A 27,998-nucleotide genomic window follows, 5' to 3' on the forward strand; every position below is an offset into this window, starting at 1 on the left:
TTCTTATATAAAAATAATGGCTTCCCATCTAGTTGATGAGGGCGAGATTATTCTCCCTGTCGCATCAACACTATGCGACAGCGTTGGGGATATAAACTACAGATAGACAATAGGAAATATACACCAGACAACAAGGGATCCTGCACTCTGCACTCCCCTCCGTCACTGCTGTATCTCCTCCTGATATGATGGAACGTAGAGAATGGAAATCTCAACGCTGATTGGCTGGTGACCGCGGCAACAGGAACAAAGAGAATGTGTGGATATGTGGATTCAATGAGAGGGGGGGGGGGGGGTGGCTGAGTCGAGGCACGTGCACGTCCTGTGTACGTCATTCTCAGCTGATTGCTTAAGCCATCTCCCTCTACAGTTAAGATGCCGCCTCGCTGTTAACCCCTTCACTGGCCGTTATCGCCTCGCGGCTCATTTAATCACAAGTCTTTTCCGGCCCTGGTGCGGTTAAAATAAAGCAGCCTAATCGCTTAACTCACACTCCCTCGCTCCCATTGGCCAGGGCAGCCATCCAACGTCCCTCGGCTTAGCCAATGGCTGCCCCGTTCCCGGCGGTGACGCGCTTGTTGCTAGCAGTGTTGGAGGGGTAGGGGGTGTGTGGTTGGCTGGCTGCGTTCACTTGCCGGGGTAGAGCCATGGAGACGGGGCCGGAGGTGCGGGCAGGCAAGGAAGCCACCTCCGCCGGGACACCGGGAGGACGCAGGCGCCGCTCCCCCTCCCCCCCGGGAGCAGAAGCTGGAGCAAGAGAAGCTGTCCGGGCTGGTGAAGAGCGTCCACCGGCGGCTGCGCAGGAAGTACCGGGAAGGTAACGGAGGGGACTGGGAGGCACCCGCACCGCGCCCCCCCCCCCCCCCCCCCAGGTCCCCCTTATCCAGGATATAAACACAGCGCCAGGCAATGTCCTGCAGCTTCCTCTAGGGGAGGGGAGGGGGGTCATTGGTTTCAACAGCTCATTTATTAAGTGAATGTTTTGTCTTTTTGCAGTGGGAATAATTTGACCCTTTCACCGCCATTTATAGTTATCCATATTCTTCCAGCACTACAACACTACAATCCTTTACACTTTCTTATGCAGTAAAGCCAAGAGGATTGCTAGCCTGTGGGTGTCGAACAGGGCAGAAGCACAGATGTGCTAGATGTTGTATTGTAAGATTTTTGGGGGGGGGGGGGGGGAGAGGTATATATTCCCAGGATGTTCTCTACTTTACGTTTGCATTATTGTCAACCTGCATTGTGATGCCGTCTATAAGGGTCTGTGCTCACTTGGTGCAGTATATAAATATACATACAGGGGCCTGCAAAGGGATAAAAAAAACAACAAGGCCCAGGTCCAGCACCTGAGATCTGCTGCATAGATTTGTTTCCTGTCCTTAATCAGTTGTTGTTCATACCTGCAGCAGTTTAGAAAACAAATCAATTGTTTAGCTGCCAGTGTCTTGCATAGTAATTAATTACTGTCCCTACAAAGCTTTTTTTTGTGTTATTTCTAGAACGTCTACTTTTTTGCCTATGTTCTTCTATATATTTCTCTTTGATTATGAGTCTTCTCCATTACTGCTCTGCCAATCTGTCCTTCTCACTTTACCCACATGCATAACCCCATGGAAGTGGTATTTTTCACTCGTTAAATGCCACTTTAAAATGAATCAGTGCAAGAGGAGCACTGATATATTATTTCTGATTAAATTATAGGAGCGACCATATACAGATTTTATACTTACTCATGCCGTCCGTTACTTTACGATTGTACCCAAAAAGTAATTGATAGATTGAAACTTGCAGATGTGAACTTTGTAATTTGTCAGTGGGCTGAGGGAAAATCAGCATGAGATACAAAATTATATATTTTAAATGATGTCTTAAGCCACAAATGTATAATCGGCGTAGCACCAACCAGGGCAGGGCACCAGACAGATTTTCGGGGCCCAGGGCTACAGTTCTTACTGGGTGCTCCCCCCCCCCCCCCTTTATTGACGGTGTTACGAGCCCCATTTAACACCTTGCGAGCCCCCTCTAGTTCTCTCCCTCTTCCCATGTATTTCGCCTCCCTCTCCCCCCTCCTCCATCAATTACCCCACTCAATCCCTGCCACCCTGCCTCACGTGTATTTCTCTCCCCTGTCTCTTATTCTGTGTTTTCCTTACTACCGCCCCTCCGTCAATTACCCCACTCACTCAATCCCCCTCCTCTCACAATTCCCCCCACAAAATATATACTAAAAAAACCTATCCAAATGCAAAAAAATCCCCACCCCAAATACATACAAAAAATTCCCACCCCCAAATACATACAAAAAAAAATCCCCACCCCCAAATACATACAAAAAAAAATCCCCACCCCCAAATACATACAAAAAAAATCTCCACCTCCAAATACATACAAAAAAAAATCCCCACCCCCAAATACATACAAAAAAAAATCCCCACCCCCAAATACATACAAAAAAAAATCCCCACCCTCAAATACATACGAAAAAAAATTCCCCACCCCCAAATACATACAAAAAAAATCCCCACCCCCAAATATGTACTACTCCCCAAATATGTGTGGCCCCTCCCCCGGAGTGCACCGGCATGAGAGGCCCAGTGACGCGCTGCTGCCAGAAGTGTGGGACAGAGTGAGGGTGGGGCCCGCAGCTGTGGAGAGCCGGGGCCCAGTGGCCACGATAGGTCGGGTCCACCTGCTTTGTCCGGCCACCGGGTTCACGACCCTTGTCCTGGCTGTTCTTCCCCCTTCCCACGCTCTTCCCCCCCCCCCCTTCCCACGCTCTTCCCCCCCCCCCTTCCCACGCTCTTCCCCCCCCCTTCCCACGCTCTTCCCCCCCCCTTCCCACGCTCTTCCCCCCCCCCCTTCCCACGCTCTTCCCCCCCCCCCCCCTTCCCACGCTCTTCCCCCCCCCCCCCTTCCCACGCTCTTCCCCCCCCCCCTTCCCACGCTCTTCCCCCCCCCTTCCCACGCTCTTCCCCCCCCCCCCCTTCCCACGCTCTTCCCCCCCCCCTTCCCACGCTCTTCCCCCCCCCCTTCCCACGCTCTTCCCCCCCCCTTCCCACTCTTCCCACTCTTCCCCCCCCCATCCCACTCTTCCCCTCCCCTTCCCACCCTTCCCACTCTTCCCCCACTCTCTTCCCCCACTCTCTTCCCCCACTCTCTTCCCCCACTCTCTTCCCCCCCCTTCCCACTCTCTTCCCCCCCTTCCCACTCTCTTCCCCCCCTTCCCACTCTCTTCCCCCCCCTTCCCACTCTCTTCCCCCCCCTTCCCACTCTCTTCCCCCCCCCTTCCCACTCTCTTCCCCCCCCCTTCCCACTCTCTTCCCCCCCCCTTCCCACTCTCTTCCCCCCCCCTTCCCACTCTCTTCCCCCCCTTCCCACTCTCTTCCCCCCCTTCCCACTCTCTTCCCCCCTTCCCACTCTCTTCCCCCCTTCCCACTCTCTTTCCCCCCCTCTTCCCACTCTCTTTCCCCCCCTCTTCCCACTCTCTTTCCCCCCCTCTTCCCACTCTCTTTCCCCCCCTCTTCCCACTCTCTTTCCCCCCCTCTTCCCACTCTCTTTCCCCCCCTCTTCCCACTCTCTTTCCCCCCCTCTTCCCACTCTCTTTCCCCCCCTCTTCCCACTCTCTTTCCCCCCCTCTTCCCACTCTCTTTCCCCCCCTCTTCCCACTCTCTTTCCCCCCCTCTTCCCACTCTCTTTCCCCCCCTCTTCCCACTCTCTTTCCCCCCCTCTTCCCACTCTCTTTCCCCCCCTCTTCCCACTCTCTTTCCCCCCCTCTTCCCACTCTCTTTCCCCCCCTCTTCCCACTCTCTTTCCCCCCCTCTTCCCACTCTCTTTCCCCCCCTCTTCCCACTCTCTTTCCCCCCCTCTTTCCCCCCTCTTCCCACTCTCTTTCCCCCCCTCTTTCCCCCCCTCTTCCCACTCTCTTTCCCCCCCTCTTCCCACTCTCTTTCCCCCCCCCCTTCCCACTCTCTTTCCCCCCCCCCCTTCCCACTCTCTTTCCCCCCCCCCCCTTCCCACTCTCTTTCCCCCCCCCCCTTCCCACTCTCTTTCCCCCCCCCCCTTCCCACTCTCTTTCCCCCCCCCCCTTCCCACTCTCTTTCCCCCCCCCCTTCCCCTCCCCCATTCTCTCTTCCCCCCCCTTCCCCTCCCCCATTCTCTCTTTCCCCCCCCTCACCCTCTGTCGGCGGCCCTGGCACCAACTGTATGTGCTGCGATTTGCAGAAACATCATATGTCTATGCACTGTATGGGCTTATAGTATCAATTTGACCGAACCTATCAGGTATTTGGGACTGGAGTTCTGTATGTTCCCATAGGCAATATAATTTATTCTACAGTTGTCTTGTAATCTGCTTTCCTGCAGTATACTTTTCAATTTCTAGGGCTAATTATACTACATTACTCAGTTCAGCTGTCTATAACCGTGGCTTCCAACTTTTTTTGTTGTTTAGTAACTGTCGATGTTTGCAAACTCACAAACAAGGGTTCGTTTGATAATGAGTAGTTTTAATACATGCTCGTACAGCATAGAGTATGATCATATACACAAAAGTTGTCCACTAGACAGTCTGCCAGGCGAGGGCCCATGCCGGCTGTAAATACATTTTAGATTCCTTTGTTTAACATAGGTTACTAGGCAGAATATAATTACATCACATCACAGAATTCCTTGTACACAAAGGGATAATCCTCTTCTAAACCAAATCAAGTTACAGGTCATCTTATCTATCCCAGACTGACTCCAAAGATCAACACATCTAACCTAAACTGGTTCCTTTTAGCTGACCACAACACTTGTTTGTGCAACAAGGCACAGTCCATATCATCCCCCGCCCCCGCATATTCAGGGAAGTATTTAAATATGCTTTCCGCTAATAGTAACGGCTTCATCCCCTCTACGGAATATGATATTTTGAAAGGGACCTATAGTTCTGTGCATTTGTCACTTCAAACATTGTCCTTTTTTTCAAAATGAGGGAAGATTCACTAATCTCCAGTGCTGATTAATGCACTGCGGTTCTGCATTCACTTGAATAGCGGTTCATTCAGTATCACAATGCGTTAAGACGGAGGTTAGTGAATATCCTTGTGTTGAGAAGTTGTTTACCCAGTTAATTATGCATTTTGGGATATCCCAGCTTCAGCACAAGTGGCTCAATCAGAGGCTGTGCTGAAGCTGGGATATCCTGAAAACTTGACCTGTTAGGAGGGCTTGAAGACTAGAGTTGAGCACCCCTAGGTTACTGCATCGTTAACGTCACGTTATACTTCTATATTGAATAAGGGGACAGTTTCTCTAGAGTACTCTCCTTCACAGGGTTTATAAAATCTTTTGATTGTGAGCTCTTCACTCTGCTCTTAACTACAAAATCCTTGTAAGTGTGGATATTGTAATGTGCTGCATATACATGAAAAAAAATGTTCCCATTGGGCATTGTCACTGGAGAGTATCACTTTTTTTTTTTAATTTTTTTTTTACGGTTGTAATGGTTCACTTTGATCAGCCACTCCAAAAAATGCTTACATATATTGTCCTACTTCCCTCTTTCATTCTGATATGGTTTATTGTGAAATACCGTATGTGTTTTCATTGGAAAAGTTAATATAACATTTTTTTTTTCTTATTATATAAATCTGCTAAGATCTTGCCATTTATTTTGTGAAATGGTTTAGCGGTTTCTAATACATTTGTGCAAGCAGTATGTCCCGTCCGTCCACCCAAACCAAAGACTTGTTTAGCTGGAATTGACTAATAAAAGCCGCATTTTTTATTTTTTTTGTTTTGTTTTTTTACATTTTGATCCTGACATTCCAGATTCCATATATTTTCAAATGTGAGAAATATTAATGAAAATTACTGTGTCGGGAACACATGGCACTGCCAACTATGTATTTCTAAGCCCCTCCATTTTAGGACCAGCCACTCATTTTAACTTTCCTGTATTATTTACAGCTGATTTTGCCCAGCTTCCCTTCGTTTTTTAACTTTTTTTTTTTTTGGTTAATCCTACCTCCATGGGGACAGTGTCTTAGAACTCTTCAGATTATATTTTTGCGTTGTGACTCTTCAACATTGGATGTCATTGGTTCTCCTTCGGGAGTGATGTTCCCGCTGGTGTGGGAGAAATGGTTAGAGTGGGAAGAAGTGGAGTTCAGATGATTTGACCATGCATGGAGCAAGAATGTGGGAGTCTGTCGGAGGAGTATTCCTCTAAATTGAAGAAGTAAAAAGCTTTTAACTTTTTGTGCTGCAGATATTGAAAAACTAATTAAGGCGATAGATGTCAAGCAGCCCAGGAGCAAACAAGACCTAATGTTAATGGGCTTGCAGATGAAAGACTATGAAAGATGAAAGACTATTTTTAGGTTTATCCCCTGGAGGGTATGATAGAGAAGGAATGGGAAACGCTGGACGAGAAGCATATTCAAGTCTACCAATCCCCAGGTGGATGCAGCAGTGGCTAGATTGGCTAAAAGAGCCGCGTTGCAATGAGATGACGATTCTGTGTTTAGGGAACCAATGGATAGGACAATTGAGACTTTCCTTAAGAAAAAGTCTTCAATACAACTGTTTGTCTGCAAACCAGCTGTAGCTTTGGCTTGAATTTCAAGAACAGTAAGATTGGCTTGCATCTATGGAGCAAAACAGGAGACCAGGAATTCTTCTCCAGATGTTTCCACTCAACAGCACAGACTTCCTGTGCAATGCTTCTTATATTATAAAGCTTCTACCTAGATGAAGCAATGCTTCATCTGTAGAGTACTTTGGTTGAAATCATGGGTTGTGGATTCCTCAAAGAATAGGTTGTGTACCATCTTGTTTATTTGGCAGGGAGTTGCATGCCTATATTTGACATGGCCAAGAATGATGTGCGGCTGCCATTAGAGGGAAAAAAAAATTGTCCATCAAATAAGATGTCAGGAAGCCGTGTCAATATCGGTCAGTTGCATAACGATTTTGGGTTGAATTTCCTAAACTATATAAGCTGTACACTGGGCAGGGTTTCACATGAAGGATGTTATTCATTCTTTGGAACAAAGTTCACAGATCCCTGGATTAATGCATTTTTCTCAATACCAGGACAGAGTTACGGTGATGGCAAAAAAAAATGCAGTTTATGTAAGGATAAAGGTCTTCAGTATGGTCGATAGTCACCACAGACACTAGCCTAAAGTTGGGGTGCTCACCTAGGGGAACATGTGCTGTTCAGCAGTTCCTGGTACGAAAACCAGTAACGGTCTAATCTGGCAATGGGGTGGCAGTAATATACTGTATGTATACTACCAGCAAGGTGCAACACACAGCAGCAGGCTGGCAGGAAGAATTGAGTGTGATTTTGTGATGGGCAGAGACCCAACTGATAACGGCAGATACGACTGTGTGGAGTTTATAGTCCAGGAATAAGGAATGTGAAAGCAGATCGTTGGCAAACCAGCCATCCATCTGGGAGAATAGGCGCTAAATACAGACATCTTTTGTCTGATCACGGAAAAGTTGGTTCTTGCCCTAAATCTCATGGCACCCCGGCAGAATCATGAGGTGGAGAGCTTTCAGCTCAAGATACAAGCAGCGAATCCATATTACATAGATGCTTTCACCATCTCATACAAGTCTTGGATTTCTTGCGAGAAGTTTAAAACAAAGGTTTATAACATTCCATATCTACAATGAGCCATAAGAGGTGAGTCTCTTGCGTTTTGATCATTTTAGATCCAGTTCACGGATAACTGATTGTAATAAAATTTGAAAAAAAAAATTCTATAGCAAATCACTGGTTCTCCTGTGGGATTTAGATATGGTGTTAAAAGCCACCTTTGAGGCTCCATTTGAAGCTTTGCAAGACGTGTATGATAAAACCATTGGCTTTTAAAACCACACTATTGGTAGAATTCACATCAGCCAGAAGCGCAGAGGAAATGCAGGCTCTGTAATCCATTCCGCCAACAGAAATCTTGGAGCCCAGGACAAATGCAAGGAGCAGGTCTCCTCCCCCCCCCCCCCCCGTGCATTTTACTTAAATGGCAGTGTTCCGAGTCCTAATTCACACCGTGAGCGCCCCCCATCTTGCACCTCGCGAGCCCTCCCTATTTCTCTCCCTTTTCCCATGTATTTCTCACCTCACTCTCCCCCCCCCCCTCCATCAATTACCCCACTCGCCCTCAATCTCTGACTTCCACCTGACATGTATTTCTCTCCCCTACTTACCCTCTCCCTCACTCCCTCTTTCCTCTCCCCTTCTGTCAATTACAACACTCTCACTCAATTCCCTCCCCCTCACATAATTCCCCCCACAAAATATATACCAAAAAAAGCCCCAATGCAAAAAGCTTCCCATCCCCAAATACATACAAAAAATCAGCAGCCCCGAAAAATATACAACCCAATCTCCCCAAATATATACAAACCCCCCAAATACATAACAAAAAAATCCCACCTCCCCAATACATATAAAAAAGACCACCAATATATATAAAAAAAACAATGCATATATAAAAAGCTCCAATGCATATAAAACCCCTCCAATGCCTATAAAAAAATGCAATGACATACAAAGAAGCCCCCACTCCCTCCCAATACATATAGACACCCTCCCCCCCCCAATACATATAAAAAGACTCCCACTCCCCCAATACATATAAAGAAGTAGTCACTAATCCAAAAACTTGTCCTGTACTCGATTTTTGGATTAGTGTGTATTATTGTTAGAGGAATTGGGTCCTCTTTTGTCCTTGGCACCCTGCACTGTAACTGATTTTTGTGAGTGTTGTTTATCATTTTTTTTTGTTCTGTCATATAAAGAAGTAGACCCATCTTGGGAATGATTTGAACCGATGGCTATGGGGTCCGGCAGCCTGTGGGGGTGTCTGGGGAAGGTGCTGGGCGCAGGCCCGGGTCGCGTGGGCATGCCAGGGGAAGGGGAGGGGAAAGAATCCTAGTAGGGACTGAGGGATTGGGATGGATGAGGGGCGGTAGAGCCTGGCTGGGGAAGCCGAGGGGATGCCAGTAGAGGCCTTGGTACGGGGAGCTGAGGAGCGTGGCTGGGGACATGGAGTGTGCGGGTTAAGGCCTGGCCGCACGGGTCCCAACTGCAGGCAAGGGAGGGGGGTGGAAAGGATCCTAGTAGGGGGTGAGGAAGGATGCCTGGCTGGGGGAGCTGAGGTGATGCCGGTAGGGGCCTGAGGACGGTGGGGGGCTGAGGAGCATTGCTGGGGAGAGCGCGGGTTAGGGCCCGAGCCCGTACTGCAGGCGGAGCGGGCTCTCTTTTTTTTTTTTTTTTTTTATTTTTTTTTTTTTTTTAATATACATTTTCAGACACCTTATTTATTTTTTCCTGACGCTGGCCCCCTGAGTCACCGGGCCTGGGACGCCAACCCCGGCAGACCCACCCTGTTGGCTGCCCTGTCTAATGCAAAGAACAATATTTGATTGTGCATTAAGGCAAGGGGTTTAATAAGACAACCTCCTCAGTAAGGGAGTTAAGTAACATAATTTTGCTATTTAAATAGCTTTTTAATTAAGAGATTACATTTTTATTTTTTTTACAATTTGGTCTAGATCCTCTAAAGAGAACTTTTTGCAAAATAAATTAATGGCATGGATTTCTCCTTTTTTTAAACCATGCCCACAAGCAAAATACATTTGCATCTATTAAGCATTTCCGTTAAAACTGGGTTTATTTACCAAAAAAACTATTGATGAGCCACTTGGCAAGAAAATTAAAAAGTCTGTAAATATGCTCAATTTTATAAATACTAAAACTAAACTTGTGGCCCAAATTCATACTGTACAGAAATTGCTGCACTGATGGGTGTCTGGATGGAAAACGAGACTGACATAATAAGGTGCTTTCCAGAGTAGCTAGGTCGAGTGGGGGGAGGAGGGGTGATTTCATTTTTTTTCATGGTCTCGACGATGATAGGGAGACCACTCTGTAACAAATGTGACAAATACAGTGCTTCATAAGGGGTGCAATATTTATACACCAAATAAAATATTTGTCTCCCTGGGAGGAAATCTAGCCAGGATTTCTCAACTCCTGAATCATGATCTAAATTCTAAAACAAACTCCCTGTATGGGTTTAGTTGATTTGGTGTTCGAAGGACCGGAAAATGACATTCGGATTAAACCTGTGGCTCTCATCTGTAGGTGCAAAAGGTCTTTTAATGTAGTCTGCAATTAATGTTTCATGACAATTGAAAGTGTTTTGTTATAGGTATTACACTGAATTTCATGTATTTTATACTGAGGGCTCCATAGAAAACATGAAATTCTAGATATTTCACTTGAGTCTTGCACCAGGTTATCGACCTTTTTTTTTGGTTTTATTGTATGTGTGAATATTCCCTACTTGCATTCTACATTGCCATTTGTAAAACAGCTGCTCCAACCTTGAGGAAGAGATTCCAAAAGCCCTAGATGTGCCTCCTTCACTTCATTAGTATAAATGTACTGTATGCAGCAAAGTGAAATGTGACTCCTAAAATGTTTCCACGGTCATGTTACAGCTGCATCATACTGGCCCACTGTTCTTATTTATTTTTTTACAGCACTGACTTTGGCAATAAAATGTGACCTTTTATCTGAGGTTTACATTAGTGCTGACTTTTTTTTTTTTTTTTTTTTTAAACATGCCAAAGATTGCAATTCTTATACTGTGAATAAGCAAATTTGTTTTTTCCCTTGTGATGTCTAGCTTTCCTTTTTTCCTTTGTAAAATTAAAGCTACTGTACTACATTACACCCCTCCACCTCTCCCTGATTTTGCTCTGAGCTGTTTTTGCTCTGCATTTGAACAGAGTGGTTCTAGAAACAAAGGTTCCTCCCACTTATCTTATTGTACCAGATTTCATTAATAACTTGAATTAAGGGAAACTATTCCTACAATCAATGAGTCAAGATGATGCCTACCACTGAAACTACAGCTTTTGTGTATAGAAGTTGTAATCTGGTGCAGTAGTTCTCACACACAGGCCCAAATTAACTCAGAAGTGCTCCACTTTTGCATGAGAGTTCGGTGTGCTGATGCTTGATGTACTTTGGTGAATTTGATACTGTCTTTAAAATAGGGGCAAGAAGACACTTTACAAGACATCAACTTTACAGGTAGATTATTATTATTTTTTCTTACATTGGAGCTTGCCGTTAATACAATGTTGCCACACACTTCAAACAGACAAGAAAATAAAAAAAATAAGACCAGCAAAAGGCTCAGTTACAAGGAAGAGATAAGTGGGAAAGATCCTACACTTTTTTATTTTATTTTATTATTATGGGACAAGAAGGGCTTTGATACTCTGAACTAATGTACATCTAATGTCTTCAAATCACCAAGATTTAAACCCCAATGTAAACCTCATATAAACAACATATTAAATACATATTAATTTACTTTCCACATTCAAAGTGCTCTTTGACTTGTATGCATTCAGCTTTCCATGGTCCCCATTGGAAAGATACATTCTTCTTTAGCGAAGAAAAAAGTTGATTGCTTGAAAGATGATTACATTTGTCTATGAAGCTGTGTAGTAAATGTGAACGCTTAGAGATGTAAGAATCTCGACATTGCGTGTAACTGAAATATTGATGTTTTCTTCGTTGTGATGCAGTATGCCATGTTGCAATTAGTTCATGTCTAGCTGGTAAGGCTTTTGCATTCTGTTTTTTAAGAGCATCTGCTCCGATGTTCCTCCTTCACTACTGCATTGTATTTTAGCAGTGTTTTTCATACCACCTCTTGGACACAGGATACAAATAACCTGTGCTTTTGCACATATTTGAATGCACCTAATTTGCATATGAAGCAGACATTGATTTGTCCCAAACACGGTCTGGCTCTGGGGAGCAGTTTGAGAACGACTGTTCCAGCTTGACTTGCAGTTGTTTCTTTAGTTACTCTTACCTTTTGGTTTATTGTGACTTTTGGATGTTGAATACCAATCTAAAATGTGTTTTAATGTTCTGGATGCTTCTTTATGTAAACTACAACCTAATTCATGCCCATCATCATACACACTTGCTTATTTTACTCCTTTTTTTTTTTTTTTTTTTAAGACTTATTCAGTTTGATTTTGGCGGTGCACTTATCTCATGCACATTTTAATATGCATCCATGTTTATGAACATTAACTGTTGCTGTGTTTTATTTTTTATTTAACAGCATTATTCCATCATACTTGCTTTATGATGCTGTGTATGGATATATAGGTCATTGCAAAAATCGATTAGTAGTGTTACAGGACTATGAGGGATAAGTTTTTCCATGCTCAAGCTATTCCTTTCTGCTGCGGCCGGAGATGGTCAGCAGAGTGCACACCGGCAGAATAGTTCCGCAGGCGGTAAGAGTAGTGTTGGATTTTGCTTTTCAAATTTAACAACTTTGGTACAGAGGAATGATTATATATACACGTGGCTTAAAATTCTCATGGCTCTAAGCAATGCAAGGATTTGAGATGGAGATGTGGGGGGAGGGGGGAGAAACCAATCAATATGAACGCTGTAACTTCTTTATTAATGACATTGAGGTTGGAATAGAGCGCAAAGTCTCCATCTTTGTTGTTAACACTAAATTATGAAAGGTAGTAAAAACCAGAGCAGGATGTAATTTCTCTACTTAAGGACTTGGGTAAAATTGAAATTTGGGCAAGTAAATAACCTGGTTTAATCTGGGAAGCAAAAATAAACAGGCTAATTACAAATTAAATGGGACAAAATTAAATCAATTTAATGAAGTAATATGTATAGGTTTCTGTAGGAGCTCAAATGCTTGGTCCCTTATTGTCAGAACGTGTAGGAGTGTTGTACTCTCTACCGTTTTTAATGCAGCTTAAATAAATCATTTTTTTATTGCCACACGACCTGCTTCTTGCCGCTTTGCACCACAAACTACATTTTTTGATACAATTTGATGAAGGATTTAGGAGTGGTTGTACATAGCAGACTTGGCTTTCGTGCTCAGGCAAGTAATCCTATCTTGCATAAAACGGGGTATGGATGGAAGATTGCATACTTTCCCCACTGTAAGACCACACCTTGAATATGAAGTATTGTTTTGGTCACCACACCATAAAATAGACCTTTTGGAACGAAAAGCGCAGGTCTAACTTATGACATTAGAAATAAAAGACATCTTGTGGAGGGAAGGAGATTTCACCAGGAGCAACAGGAAGCATTCTTTATAGTAACGGCCATTACAATGTGGGAATTCATTACCCAATGAGACACTGAAGGCAAATACAATAGATATCTGCATGGCATCTTTTTAGAAAGTAATGGTATACAGGAATATAACTAAGTAAACATAGGAACGATGTTGATCCAGGGAGACATTCGGTTGCTATTACTGGGATCAGGAAGGAATGTATTTTTCCCCTTATGAGACATAATAGAATATTTAACTTTTTTTTTCCCTTCTGAATCAATATACTGTACAGTAAATACAAATGTATAGTTTGAGTACCTCTGTCTAAACTTGAGATCTTGAACTCTATGGGCGTCCTTTTCCATTTATTTATTTTTCTCCCCAACCTTATCTACTATATAATATCCTTTTTCACGGATGGAAAAAGCCTGGGTGCCTAAAAATGAAATCCTGGGGATAACTAGATGCTGGGGATGGAGGTTTGGTAAGGGGGGCTTTCTGTGACTATGCCCATCCACTCTCGTTTCTCCCACTGCAGCTTAATTTGGTAAGGGAGGAGCTTGCGTGTATCTGTAATGCACACACGGCCACACGGGTGTGGGGGGTTGATGTGACCGTCCCTTCGCTCCCTCTTTATTTATTAAACCCCGTGCTCCTACAAAAACATTTGGGCTGACAAGTGTTTGTTTATAAAAAAAAAAATCTTGCTCCACCCGTTTTGCTTGCTGTATATGCAGAATTGGTGCATTCATCCATTGTTGTGTAGGTGTATGTATGTTATTGCTAATACCTGGTGGGACCTTTGGTCCCAGGGATTGTTTTTTTTTTTTTTACAACTATAGGCTTACTACAAATACATATATTGTAGGCAAGAAAAAGGACAAGGCGAAGTGCTTGAACGTTGCTAGAATACCATGTAAAATTACATTGACTGATCAGGCAGATTATTTTAAAATGGTCTTTGGATATGGTTAATGGGCTCTGAACTATCTACAGGAAACGTTATGATGGGTCTCTCAAAGGGAGATGGGATATTTATTTTAGTTGTACAGTCAGGTGACCATAAGTGACGACAAGTTGGCAACAAGCCTTGCGCCCACTAATGTTTTTTAAAATGGCTGTTTTTTTATTTATTTATATTTTTAAAGTATGTTTAAAAAAAATGGTCTGAAAGGGATGCATGCATGGGACGTTTTGGCCGCAACCAAAACACTGCTGGGACACTTTGCCGCAATGTTCGCTGCGCACCTGACTTGCTAACCCCGGTCTGCGGCAACAACTGCATGTCCCGACTGCTCGCTCCAACAACTGAATGTTGTCCTGCGCGGGACATTTAAACATGAAGTTGTTGGGAGTGGGCAGTCGGGCGCGGCAGACCTGGCTTGTCTGCACAGGTGTTGACATCGCAGTGACGTGTCCTGGCAGCGGAAGGCCAGATTATTTTTTTTTGGGGGGGGGGGGCTGTGGTCAAACGACCTAGACCGCATAGACATTGTGATTAATTGACTGCTTTCACTTCTTTTTTTTTTTTTTTTTTTTTTTTTTTTATAATGATAGTGTTTTTATTTAAATGACTATACATATACATATACACACAAGAATTAGTTAAGCCTTGACTTTTTTTTTTTTTTTACATCTAATCATTGTTTCATTTAGAAGTGGCATTTCGGCAGTAATGCACTCAGTATTGTAGGAATAGTTCAGTGTTAAGATACATTAGCCGAAAGACAGCAGGAAGCTTCCCTCAGCAGGGACTTCCTTATGTAGATGAAGTATCTTGCTGGTCAGAAATGCTTTTGCACATATTGAAGCTGAGTAGAAATCAAACGGAATAATTCTGAAAGGGAAGTTTACAATTACTTTCAAACTAATTTGAACTTATGTAGCATAAAAGTTGTGTAAGAGGAAAGCCGTAGGTGCAGATGCCAACAGAATTGAGTTATGGTTGGAGGCTGATCACATTTTGATCATTTATATTAGAACTCTTACATGTAGATTTCTGGAACCTTATGTTGAGATTTGTTACTGGGAATTGCAATGGGTCCATTATCCCTAATTTTTTATTTTTTTTGCTGGAAACAAATACATTTGTTTTAACTATTCTGTGGTCCTTGGGAGCTGTCCATTGAGCTGTAAAATAATTTCGTTTTGAAGATCTTGCATAAAACATTTGTATTAATTACATGACGAGGCATCATACCCATGATCACACTACTCGCAAGTCCTAACTTGCATATAATTGACATCATAAAATGTACGTTTAAATTTCCTAGGATCTACAGAATTTATGATCCTTAAGGGGTGTCACCTGCAGCCTTGGCCGCTCTAGAAGCCCACTCTCCCTCTTCTCCATGTAGAAGCAGAGATATTGTGGTGGTGTGAATCATCGCTTCTTCTGCTTAATGACCGTACACAGGTAAACACTGGCCTGCGTTCCCAGTGTAAGAGGAGGAGTGTGGACTGTATTCACCGGCGTTCTGGCATTATACAGCTGCAGAAGGTGAAGACTTTGGTTTTCTAGAACAAAATGTAATAATTGAATATTGTGAGCTGTGAATGCAGCAAATTGAGATGTGCTAGGGAAACAATCCTTGACTTAATCTGTTAGGGGTACTTTCCAAGTTATTCACCATCCAATATTTCAGCTTGCCCAACCTTGGCTAATAACTGAGCAATTTGAAAAGATCTGTAAATATGACGGTTATTTGTTAAATATATTTGCTAAAGCATTTAATTGCTAATGAGCATTAAGCACAAAGTACAGTGGGAATATCAGTAATAAAATGGGTAGCTGTACGAGAGAAGCAGAGATCCCAGAGATCTACATACTCCTCGTATGTAGAGAAAAATGATAATAGAATTTATTTATCCTTAATTGGTTTTAATAAAATAAGACACAAACGTTGTGTAGTAAGTTTTTTATAAAATTAAGGCCGTGTCCATAGTGCAGGATTCGGCGTGAGCTACATGGTTCACGCTAAAACAAACACTAGGATGGCAATATAGTTGTACATAGTGTGCGCGTGCACATGCACTACAGGGACAGCGGCACTTCGCAATACAAACAAGTTTGTTTTGCAAGTGTGATGCCGGGAGGAGGAGGGCGGAAGCTAGCGCGTCCTACTATGGACTTGGCCTAAGAAAGGGGGCCTCCTATTGGTCAGTAACACCAAAATACTCTGCCACTGTCCTGATATCAGATAGCATAGTGGGTAAGGGCGTATATATAGTGTTACTTCCATGTGCCTGTAGCCAATAGTGGCTTACTGTCTCAGGATATATGCCTTAGGTCTTGGTAATACTGTTGTATTATTCTGTGCAGCAGAATACTGCAATCTCCCCCCAATTTCAAAATAATGGAACTAATCTCTGAGATTCGCACTTATCTGCTAAAAAGCAACCTCGAGACTTCACAACAAAACTAGACTAGCTCTAGATGAACCTATCACTGGCGAAGAACTGAAACAGGCCTTCAAGGACTCTAAAAATTCCAAGACCATCCCCTATTTTAAAACACCCCATACTGCGACACTCTTGCCACCTGTGGGACGTCAGCAGGAAAACCTTTGATCTGGCAAAACTCATCACAGCTGACTCCCATTTTAGGCCACCCCAGGTTCCTCAAAGGCCAGGGACACAAACGTCTATCTTGAGGGCTGCATGACTAGTCAGATATGACAGTTTTATTTCTCGAGGCCCGGTTGAGCAGTTTAGCTTTCTTTGGGACGAGTTTGGAATCCCAAGCTCGGAATTCCTACCCTTTCTTCAGATTCAACACTACATAAACTCCAAGATTCCAAACCCCAGCTCATAATTCAAGGACCTATGTGAGACTGGAGCCAATAGCAAGGCAATTACCTTAACTATCTTTGTATCCAAGTTCCCCGGGACAAGAAGGCCAAAGGACAGATTCGCAGGGCCCAATGGGAGAGGGAGGACTTGTCTGGTATCTGGGATGTGAAAGCCTGTTTGTTCATATACACCACTAGTAAAGAAAATACATATAAAAGTCCTCTACCGCTGGTACCTCACCCTCCAAAGATTGCACGCAATCTATCAAACATTCCATTTATGCTGGAGGAACTGCAGCCAAACAGGCTCTATGCTCCATATGTGGTGGACATGCCCCAGGATACCCATCTATGGCACAATCTTTGCTCTTATAGAGCCAGTCACTGACAAATACCTTAATAAAAATTAATTTAAAAAAAACACGAATTTGTTGCCATTCTGGGCAAATCAATAGGAATGGTGGATAGAAGCGTGGCAGAAGACAAATTTTTATAGCGGTTGCAAAACATTGGAAAAAACACAGCTCCACCCTTTGTCACTGTCAACAAAAGTTTGGCTACAGCATCAATGAAAAAGATCACAGCTGCTTCAGCAGTTCCCCTACTGAAATCTGAAAAAACATTGGACCCCTGGCTGCAGTACTCATGTGCCACCCATGTAGCTAATCTAGCCACCACACTTTAAAGAAACTGCTATGATAAAAACCAAAGTGTATTTGTGCGGCAAAATGTGTATAATCTGTAGGTCTTATTCCTGTAACCATAGAGTTGTTACAAATCCCATCCCCTCCTTCCTTTCCTTTCTACCCATCTAAAAAAGTGAAGGGTCAAAGTGGATAACGTGGGGATGTATATATGCATTTCTGATTTTGATATTGTTTTACAAAGGTGGACTTCACCTCTATGTACCTGACTTATTTCCTCTCCCAATAAAAATCAAGTAAAAAAATAAAAAGATAAATAGGCAATATTTGAATTTTACATATCTATTTAGTTAGTAATAGTTTCAGACGATTTATATTTGATCATTTAGATCTTGAAACGATCGGTAGCAGCAAAAGAATGTAGGTGTATATAGATGTAGCGGGATTCATGGTTCCCCCAGATAACTTAACATGCCCAGGCATGCCTCAAAGTACTATATTTTCCAAAGGGTTCCATAGTCTGTTTGCTGCACAGTACTGCAGTATGCCCAGGCATACACAGCGATAACAATGATGTCTGCTACATCTGTAGGTAAGGAAGCCGCTCAATGCTGCTGACAACCAATGATCTCTTGTATACTGTACTATGGATTGCTCGGTAACCGCATACGTATACAGTAGGTAGATATGGATTTCAACTTGCTGCTTCAAGGCAAGGAGAACTGCGATAAATGGAAAAAATTATGTTGCTATAGTCTCACCAATGTATGCAGCGCTTTGCAAAATTTAGAATAGACCGTACAGGGAGATCTACAAAGTCTTGCGTATGTTAAATAATAGGAATTTTAGTCTGCACTTAATCGTACAATCTACATTTAGCATACATACATATTATGGTAATATAGTTTTGAAATGTTTGCTGCTGGGTGTTTACGCTTTATTTTTGTTTTGTTTTTGTGTTCTGAGGCTAATCCATAAAATGCAAAGTGATATGCTGTAGTACAGAATATTAGTAGAAAATAGTGTTACTACAAAGGTGTGTATGATTGCTATGGTTAGAGCAGGGGTGAGCAAACTTTTTATGCCGAGCCCCCCTTTCCATCCATGAAATTTCTCGGGCCCCCCCTGCCTGACGTAATCAAAATCACATGACGTCAGTGCACGTGAGCTGGTTCAGCCATTGAGGGCGAACCAGCTTTTTAACGCCCCCGCCACGCATCTACAAAAAAAGTATTTATAACACAAATTACATAACTATTATGATATTTGTCTAATAGCGTCCCCATTTCTGCAGTATTATTAATCTCTCTTCCCGCCACATTAGAACCTCTCAGGACCTCTCTCCCCTCTTCCAGTCTCTCCCTCTCCCTATATTTCTCAGTCCCTCTCTATTCCTCCCCTCAGTGTCTCCCCCTCCCTCCTCCCCACTCTCTTTCCCTCCCCCCAGTGTGTCTTTCTCCCTCCCCCATTGTCTCTCACTCTCTCCCCTCTTCCAGTTTCACACTCCTCTTCCAGTCTCTCCAACTCCCTGTATTTCTCACTCCCCTCCAGTCCCTCTCTATCCCTCCCCTCAGTGTCTCCCCCCCAATCTCTTTCCCTCCCCCTGTGTCTCTCTTTCTCCCTCCCTCTTGTGTCTCTCACTCTCCTCCCAGCCATTGCCTCTCCCTCCCCCCAGTGTCTTTCTTGCACTCTCCAACCAGCTATTGTTTCTCCCTCCACCCAGTGTCTCTCACACACTCCCCCTCCTGCCAGTGTCTCTCTCATCCCCATCCCCATGTAGCTCTTTCACCTCCCTCCCCATGTCACACTCACTCTCACCCCCCCTCATGTCACTCACACCCTCCCCATGCCAGTCTCACACTCACTCCCCCATGTCTCAGTCTCTCACTCACTCCCCCATGTCCCAGTCTCACACTCCCTCCCCATGTCCCAGTCTCACACTCCCTCCCCATGTCCCAGTCTCACACTCCCTCCCCATGTCCCAGTCTCACACTCCCACCCCCCATGTCCCAGTCTCACACTCCCACCCCCCATGTCCCAGTCTCACACTCCCACCCCCCATGTCCCAGTCTCACACTCCCACCCCCCATGTCCCAGTCTCACTCCCCCATGTCCCAGTCTCACTCCCCCCCTCTCCCCATGTCCCAGTCTAAGCCTGCCACGTCCCAGTCTCACCCCCCCATGTCACAGTGTCACCCCCCCATGTCCTAGTGTCACCCCCCATGTCCTAGTGTCACCCCCCATGTCCTAGTGTCACCCCCCATGTCCTAGTGTCACCCCCCATGTCCTAGTGTCACCCCCCATGTCCTAGTGTCACCCCCCATGTCCTAGTGTCACCCCCCATGTCCTAGTGTCACCCCCCCATGTCCTAGTGTCACCCCCTCCATGTCCCAGTCTCACTCCCCCATGTCCCAGTCTCACTCCCCCATGTCCCAGTCTCACTCCCCCATGTCCCAGTCTCACTCCCCCATGTCCCAGTCTCACTCCCCCATGTCCCAGTCTCACTCCCCCATGTCCCAGTCTCACTCCCCCATGTCCCAGTCTCACTCCCCCATGTGCCAGTCTCACTCCCCCATGTGCCAGTCTCACTCCCCCATGTGCCAGTCTCACTCCCCCATGTGCCAGTCTCACTCCCCCATGTGCCAGTCTCACTCCCCCATGTGCCAGTCTCACTCCCCCATGTGCCAGTCTCACTCCCCCATGTGCCAGTCTCACTCCCCCATGTGCCAGTCTCACTCCCCCATGTGCCAGTCTCACTCCCCCATGTGCCAGTCTCACTCCCCCATGTGCCAGTCTCACTCCCCCATGTGCCAGTCTCACTCCCCCATGTGCCAGTCTCACTCCCCCATGTGCCAGTCTCACTCCCCCATGTGCCAGTCTCACTCCCCCATGTGCCAGTCTCACTCCCCCATGTGCCAGTCTCACTCCCCCATGTGCCAGTCTCACTCACCCCCTCTCCCCGTGACACACACGCTGATGCAGGAAGCAGGGAGATGCTGCTGTGTAGCACAGTGCCACCTAATGGCCAAAAGAAAAATTGCAGCTGCAGACGGCTTTTTTTATCTGCTCCTGGCAAAATTGCTGCTGCTTCCTGCGCCCCCCCTAAACAATCTTTTGCCCCCCCAGGGGGGCGCGCCCCCCAGTTTGAGCACCGCTGGGTTAGAGGACAAGTTGTACACTTTTTTTTTTTTTTTTTTTTTAATCTGCTTTTAGTTCTACTCGCTGAAGTTTAAAGTCTATTGAATACTAATGGCCTGCGCTTCATGAATTTAGAACCAGGAAATCTTCTGTACGTTAATGTACAGTTGCTCCTGTGACACTGTATTCTGTAGAACTAGCAGCATGGTGGATGTGTTGCGGTTTTAATGTAAAGATCTTTGGGGGCTGTGTATACACATTCTTTGAGTGGTTCCCACGACAAAAGCATATTTTCAGAGGCCATGGAACAATATACAAACCATATTGACATCTGGCTTCGGTACATAGATGACATCATGCTACTCTAGAAGGGGAGTCGACAGGAATTAGATACCTGTTTTAGGTCTTAACTCTAACAACCACAACCACAACCTGAGACTAACCTCAGAAGTTAGTAGTTCAAGTATCTCTTTCTTGGACCTTACAATCACGAAAACCGAAGACGGGTATCTGTCCACCTGTAATTACAAAAAGGCAACATCTATTAATAGCTACCTCAAGGCCGACAGCTACCATCCACAATCCCTTATCCGAGGTATCCCGACTGGACAGTACCTACGGATAAGAAGGAACTGCTCAGACATAGAAACATTCAAGAAACAAGCAAAAGAAATGAGAAGCAATTTTGTTGCTCGGGAATACTCCAATAATCAACTAAAAAAGGTCTATCATAGAGCCCTTAACACCCCAAGAGAAAACCTTTTGGTAGACAAAGACAAAATGGAAAATACAAAAGAAATACGGTGTATTGGCACATATAGTGGCCAGTGGTCAGATGTTAACCGGATACTCCAAAAACATTGGTCAATACTTACCAGCGACGAGGACCTGAGGAAAGTCCTAAAACCACATCCGTCGGTCGTATGGAGACGATCCAGGAATTTAAGAGACCATCTGGTGCACAGCCATTTTACTAGGAATAAAAAAGAAAAAACCTGGTTGTCTATGAAAGGCTTCTTCAAATGCCATCATTGTGTAAGGCCTGCAAATCGATGAAAGAGGGTGCTACTTTTACCAACACAAAAAGCAAGACATATCCCATAAAAACCTTCATCAACTGTAAAACCACAGGAGTAATTTATCTAATCACCTGCTCCTGTGGTTTGCAATATGTGGGGAAAACCAAGCGGGAGCTAAGAACAAGAGTCCTGGAACATCTGGGCTCTATCCGCAATGCAACAGACACCCCAGTCTCCAGACATGTACACAATATACATGACGGAGACAGCAATACCCTTACTTTCCAGGGAATTGAACATATTGCAACACACATTAGAAAAGGCAATTGGGATAATAAATTGTTAAAGTGTGAGGCGAGATGGATTTATCTACTCAACACACACTATCCAATGGGCCTCAATGAAGGGTTTGTCTATACACCTTTCTTATAGAGTCTACACCAGCTATCATTAACATCAGATGTAGACTTTAAGTTTGAAGTATCCCTCACTCATTATACGACCACCACTATGAGCAGATATCATACTATGTTACAGTCGGACCTACATACACCTTATGATTTCTTAGTATCATCCCAAGATCACGATAATAGTATAACTATTGATATGGTGTATACCATCGATTTCTGCAGCTTAACATACGGACTAATAGACCTCTCAATATGATATACATATACCCACCAAGTTACAAAGGGACCTCTGATGTCTGTATCAGGATGACATTATTGTCAATTCATTCCCTGGCCCTTGACCTGCGCCCACCCCAGATGAAGTCGCAGTAGGCGACGAAACGGACGTCACGTCGGGTTTTTTAATGTTACGTTGCTTCACCCAAAGCTGTCCTAGTCTCCTATCATTTATTACTGTCAAATAGGCACGATACGCTGATGCATGTACGAGTACTGATCTCTATACCAGCGGCGCGGTCTTGCGGACGGCTGCTACCACGTGACTACGGTCACGTGTCTATACAGTTGGCATGCCGCCAGTTTAAGCGACTATCAGACCGGTGAATTATACCAGAACTGTCCGCCCTAGCCCTACTATTCAGGCATAGTGCGGACTCTATACGAGTACTGGTTTTGGAACCAGCGGCGACCGTTATCACGTGATCAATATCGCACGCATTAGTAGAAGATATATCGCCTTAATATACAACTATTTTATTAATCTACCATGCTTGCTTGATCAGTCAAAGTATTATAGGTACTAATAAAGACACCGCCTTAATGATATAACAATTATGTGTATGAATACATGGGCACTTTGGATACATTGAGCCACTATCTGACATCAGCTGCTTAAATTGTCATAAATCAGTTATTACATCTAGCAACTAAATCACAATGCTACACACTTGGAATTAGCAGTATACATAAGTACAATCCTGACTGCACTGGATATAGCTACATCTAAGTGTATATCTAGTCAAAACTGATATCAGACAATAGCCCCTATATATGGTGTGGGATGCAGTGTTACCCTCTACACTTGCATTCAGCTGTGTATACGTGTAAGCTGTAAATGAGCCAGAACACCCTAGAAAAGACTTTATTGTGAAAGTACCCTGTGATCCAACTAAACTGAAAACTTGTGAGTGGATAAACTCTGAGTATATCCTATTCTGCACAATTAGCAGCACGAGCACTAACAGGGTTTTCTTTTGGTCTGGACATCACGGTCCATACACCTGTACCATCATACAGGCATACCTCGCTTTAAGGACACTCACTTTAAGTACACTCGCGAGTAAGTACATATTGCCCAATAGGCAAAAGGCAGCTCGCGCATGCGCCTGTCGGCACGTCCTGAACAGCAATACCGGCTCCCTACCTGTACCGAAGCTGTGCGTAAGCGGGGAGATTATAGAGCCTGTTACACATGTGTTATTTACATCAGTTATGCGCGTATATGACGATTGCCGTACTGTACATGCATCGATAAGTGGGGAAAAAAGTAGTGCTTCACTTTAAGTACATTTTCGCTTTACATACATGCTCCGGTCCCATTGCGTACGTTAATGCGGGGTATGCCTGTACTGGCCTTTACGATATACACTATATGGATGCCACACGTATACATATGCTATAAAGAATACATTAATAATATTTGGGCATATATATGTTTACACTTATCCCACCATTAGATATGACCATACCTTATCACAACAGTATTATCAGCGTATTCAATACTATCTCAGTTCCCACCCCATGCTAGGTGTACCATACATATCCACTCTAAACTTTCGTGTTATAGCAGAGTGATATAGCAGGTGTATTTATATACAAACTTAGCTATTCTCATTGATGTATCGCCTCTTATTAACATAAGGTGTTTATAAAGGTATATTAATACCTCACCCAGGACATTACTCAAGAGGCAATACAACTAGCAAGAGGGGAATATAAGAAGAGTCACAGACACTCTCTGCCTTATTTGTTTTGATTTCATGTTATTCTGGAGAAACTAAGAGCTTCTGGGTTTTTTAACATTTTATTAGGATTTAAATAAATGTATTCATGTTGTATGTCTAGCGCACCATAGGACCAGGATTTAATTCAACTCAGGCCTGCGGTGCGCCCTAGTGGGGATCTTTTGTCGTGTGTTCTTCACACACGTATCCCTTTCTGTCTATGGTCTTATCCCTGGCAGCACGCGACCTACATCACTCACTGGTATTAGAGTTTTGAGCGAGGTCACTCATTTCATTTGAGTGGTTCCTCAATGGAAAAAAATACATTATTTCTTGCATTTGCATTAAACGTAATTTTATTTTATGCAAAGTCACAAAACATGATCCATGCTATTTTAGTATTTTCCTACCAAAATCGGATAATCCAATTCGGAAGGCATGGGGTGGGCAACTTCAGTCCTCAAGGGCCACCAACAGCTCATGTTTTCAGGATATCCCTGCTTCAGCACAGGTGGCATAGTTGAAAGCTTAAAGCTTTTTTTCCATTGTCCTGATCTTACAATGGAAACAGAATAAGTCAAAGTACATGTTCAGTATTTCGGTTTTCTTTCAACCTTTTAAAGAAATACAGTACCTTTTCTGGATTTATTCTAATATTGCAGACCTTCAGTTTATGAATTATAACCTACAAACAAAATAATTTTATTTTTTGTAAATGAAGATTATTTTTTTTTTTTTCTCCATCTTTTGGGGCAAGCGTTTTTGAAGGTAAAACTAACAAACTCTCATAGCCCCTGTAAGCTTGGCTCTCAACCTCTCTAATGGAGGGAAAGGTGTCATTTACAGGTGATTAGCAAGAACTGCAATTAAAGCTGCAGTTCAGTCTCCTGTTTTTTTTTTTTTTTTTTTACTTCAATAGTTTCAGTTGTGCAATCTCTACTTACCTAAAAAAAAAAACCTGTATAGCTGCCGGTCAATTCGTTCTCCGTCTATTGATTGGCAAAGTTTGGCGACATCTTTAAATATGGGGAATGTAAATCGTTGCTATAGGAACAAGCATGCTTGTTAAAATAGAATACAAGAAAATTGGTCTTCAAGGTTGTTGTTTTTTAAACAGAAAATGCTAAAAATATTTTTTCTTACTACAGAACGGATTTATTAAAAAAAAAGTAAAAAAGGGGCAAAAGAAATACATGCTCTGGTGGTTTCATGGGATTCCAATCGTGCTTACTTTAGATCTTTCCACCAATTCCCTTGATTGCAAGGCTCCTAGAAGATAATCTGGGAGCAGGCTCAAATTACAGCAAACATCCCCATTTTGCCTAGAAGAGCATAGTTCGCAGACTTGAGGCTGACCATAAACGAGCCCTGGATTCTTGCAGCAATTAAATATTTGATTTGTTTATTTGATGCAAGCAGTCAAAAAGGCCCATATATATTTTGTTCAATCCTGGGATCTAAATCTAGTCCTAAAAGTCTGACTAAATTAACATTTGGTCCTATTTCACAAATTGGTCTGTTATGTTCAACAAAGTCATTGTTCTTTTAGCCAGTACTTGGTAAAGGAAGGGGAGAGGTTCTTGGAAATAAACATTTTACAAGAATCCATCAATATAAAAGGAATCAGTTATTCTACCCAAGTAGTATCAATTTAATTTTAGTTGGAATATAGTGCTGCTGTGCTTATTCGGGTCCATCAAACCGCCAGGAACAAAAGCGAAATCTGTGTTTTGGTAGAGCGATGAAACAAAAATTTGAATGGAAGATTTCAGAAAGTCCAAGAGACAATTTTGTAATCCCAGAAGGGAAAATAAAGGGTCTACTGGCAATAAGACATGATGCCAAGTAGATACAGTAATGTATTAAGTAGGTATGTCTTCAAAAAAGAGTAGAAGTACTGCCATTTGTGAGTGGTGGCACCATCATGGGCACTTAGAGCTGAAACAATAGAAGATCCTTCGAATGCTGCAGATGGTGATATGTGCATAAATTCATTAAATTCTACCATGTGGATGTCCTCAGTAGAGTAAGAATTTTACTGTAAGGTTCTACTAGTCGTACAAAAAAGAGTGTCTTTCCCATGCCTTTTTGGCATTGCTCTGGTACGTCCCATTCATGTTTTGCTGCCATGGTGGGGGAAAAGGAAAGCAAAGAATTTTTCATTCTTCCAGTTCTCCATGTCAGTACTGCATCCCTCCATTTTGTTTGGTGTTCAGCGTATTATTGCAGCTGTGGAAAAGCTGTAAAATGCTAGGGAGATTGGATGGGGTGCACTTTTTTTTTTTTTTTTTTTTTTAATAGACTGATTAGATCTTTATTTTGGGCTTAAAATTGGAGTACAATTAAATGTAATTGTATATATGTTATGAGACATTATTGCAACTGCACTTGTCAGAGACTCTTTGCGTTAAAGTAGCAAATTATTTCTGGCTCAACAGTACCTTTTAATGCATTCAAAGAAAATGGTTGATAAATTTTTGTTTGGCCTATTCATTGGGGAGCATCTGGATTTGAACTACTTGGCAGCCATTTTCAAATTATCTAAGCATGACTGACTTCGTTTATCAGTCATTTACAAAATAGTCTGTATCATGATAGCAGAGAGCAGATTCCCCTTTGTTTAATGGCATTAAAGCCTCAGCTACAACATTCTGCGTTCTGTAATGCAAAAGTCTGAATCCTTTGTCTGCAATGCACAGGAGACTGATCTTAATAACATTTTTCATGGTAATAGAGTTTAATAATGTTGACATAATTCAGCATGACTTCTGGCAATGCTAAATATTTCCCTGATAAACAGCCACATGGGAACAAGGGGGGTGGGGGGGTAATTGAGCCACATGTCACGGTCTTGGCTTTTTCTTATTTACACTGCAGCTGCTTTTTGTTTTGTTCATTGCTTTTTATAATCTCCTCAAACTCCTTGGTTATTTCTTTTACTTTCTCCCCTGGAATTGTTTTTGCTTTTCTAGGGAAACAATTTAATAGGCATAATCCCTACAGTTAGACGGCAGAATTAATTATTCCATCCAATGGTCAGTTTTATAGAAAAGCTGCCAACACAGAGCAGTACATAAAAAGGATTTTCAGGGCTTGCTCAGCAAAGCAATGAGCTGCCTTGTGGTGGTTGTTGGCTTGTGTTTTTTTTTGGGGGGGGGGGGGGTTGTAGTATTTTTGACTCCATACAGAGCATTATAAACTATTTTGGAAAGTAGTTTTCACATTTTTCCTGATATCTATATTTAAGCTGGTGATTTCAACAAAATATGGATGGAGCATTGTAAAGATGAAGACACACTTTCTGAATATGCTGTTGCAATGAAGAACTTGGCGGATAATCACTGGGCAAAGAACTGTGAAGGGGAAGGTCGCATCGAATGGTGCCGCAGGTAATTAATCATTTTAGATATACAGTAGGGATTGAGACACCTATTTCAAATTTGCCAGCTATTAGGACAAGTTTTTTTTTTTTTTTTTTTTGATCCTGTATGGCTTTTGAGATCTAACTGCAATATATGGCTGGATCACTGCTCTTTTGGCTTGCCATCCCTTTCGAAGCTTAAAATAGCGAGGCCAACATTACTTATGGGTTGGTAGCAATTCACCACTTGGTAATTTCATTGGAAGACTAAGATCTTGGGTTCTCTGGGTGTAGTTCAGACTCTTCCTTACACCATTGGACACCACTAGAAAACCTGTTTTCCCCCCTTCTTACCCAACATGCATTTTATGCTTTTATAAATGTATATGTTGTGCCCTTAAGTGAAGGCAATATTTGTTGTGTTTATAAATAAAGGCAAAAAATGTTAATAAAATAACAGATTCATTAGAAAATGCAAAAATGTCGTTGG

The 27,998-nt window shown here is 43.2% G+C and overlaps 1 protein-coding gene across 1 annotated transcript in view; it reads left to right on the forward strand.

Moving 5' to 3' along the window:
* Positions 1–530: 530 nt before the first annotated feature.
* Positions 531–27,998, forward strand: part of SAMTOR (S-adenosylmethionine sensor upstream of mTORC1) — a 47,335-nt gene continuing 19,867 nt past the window's right edge. Inside the window, 3 exon segments of the mRNA XM_075600017.1 lie at positions 531–652; positions 654–817; positions 27,395–27,536. Of these exon segments, the coding sequence (XP_075456132.1) occupies positions 546–652; positions 654–817; positions 27,395–27,536 (413 nt within the window). The 5' untranslated portion in view covers positions 531–545.

This window comes from Ascaphus truei, chromosome 5 (assembly GCF_040206685.1).
Source record: "Ascaphus truei isolate aAscTru1 chromosome 5, aAscTru1.hap1, whole genome shotgun sequence".
NCBI lineage: Eukaryota > Metazoa > Chordata > Amphibia > Anura > Ascaphidae > Ascaphus > Ascaphus truei.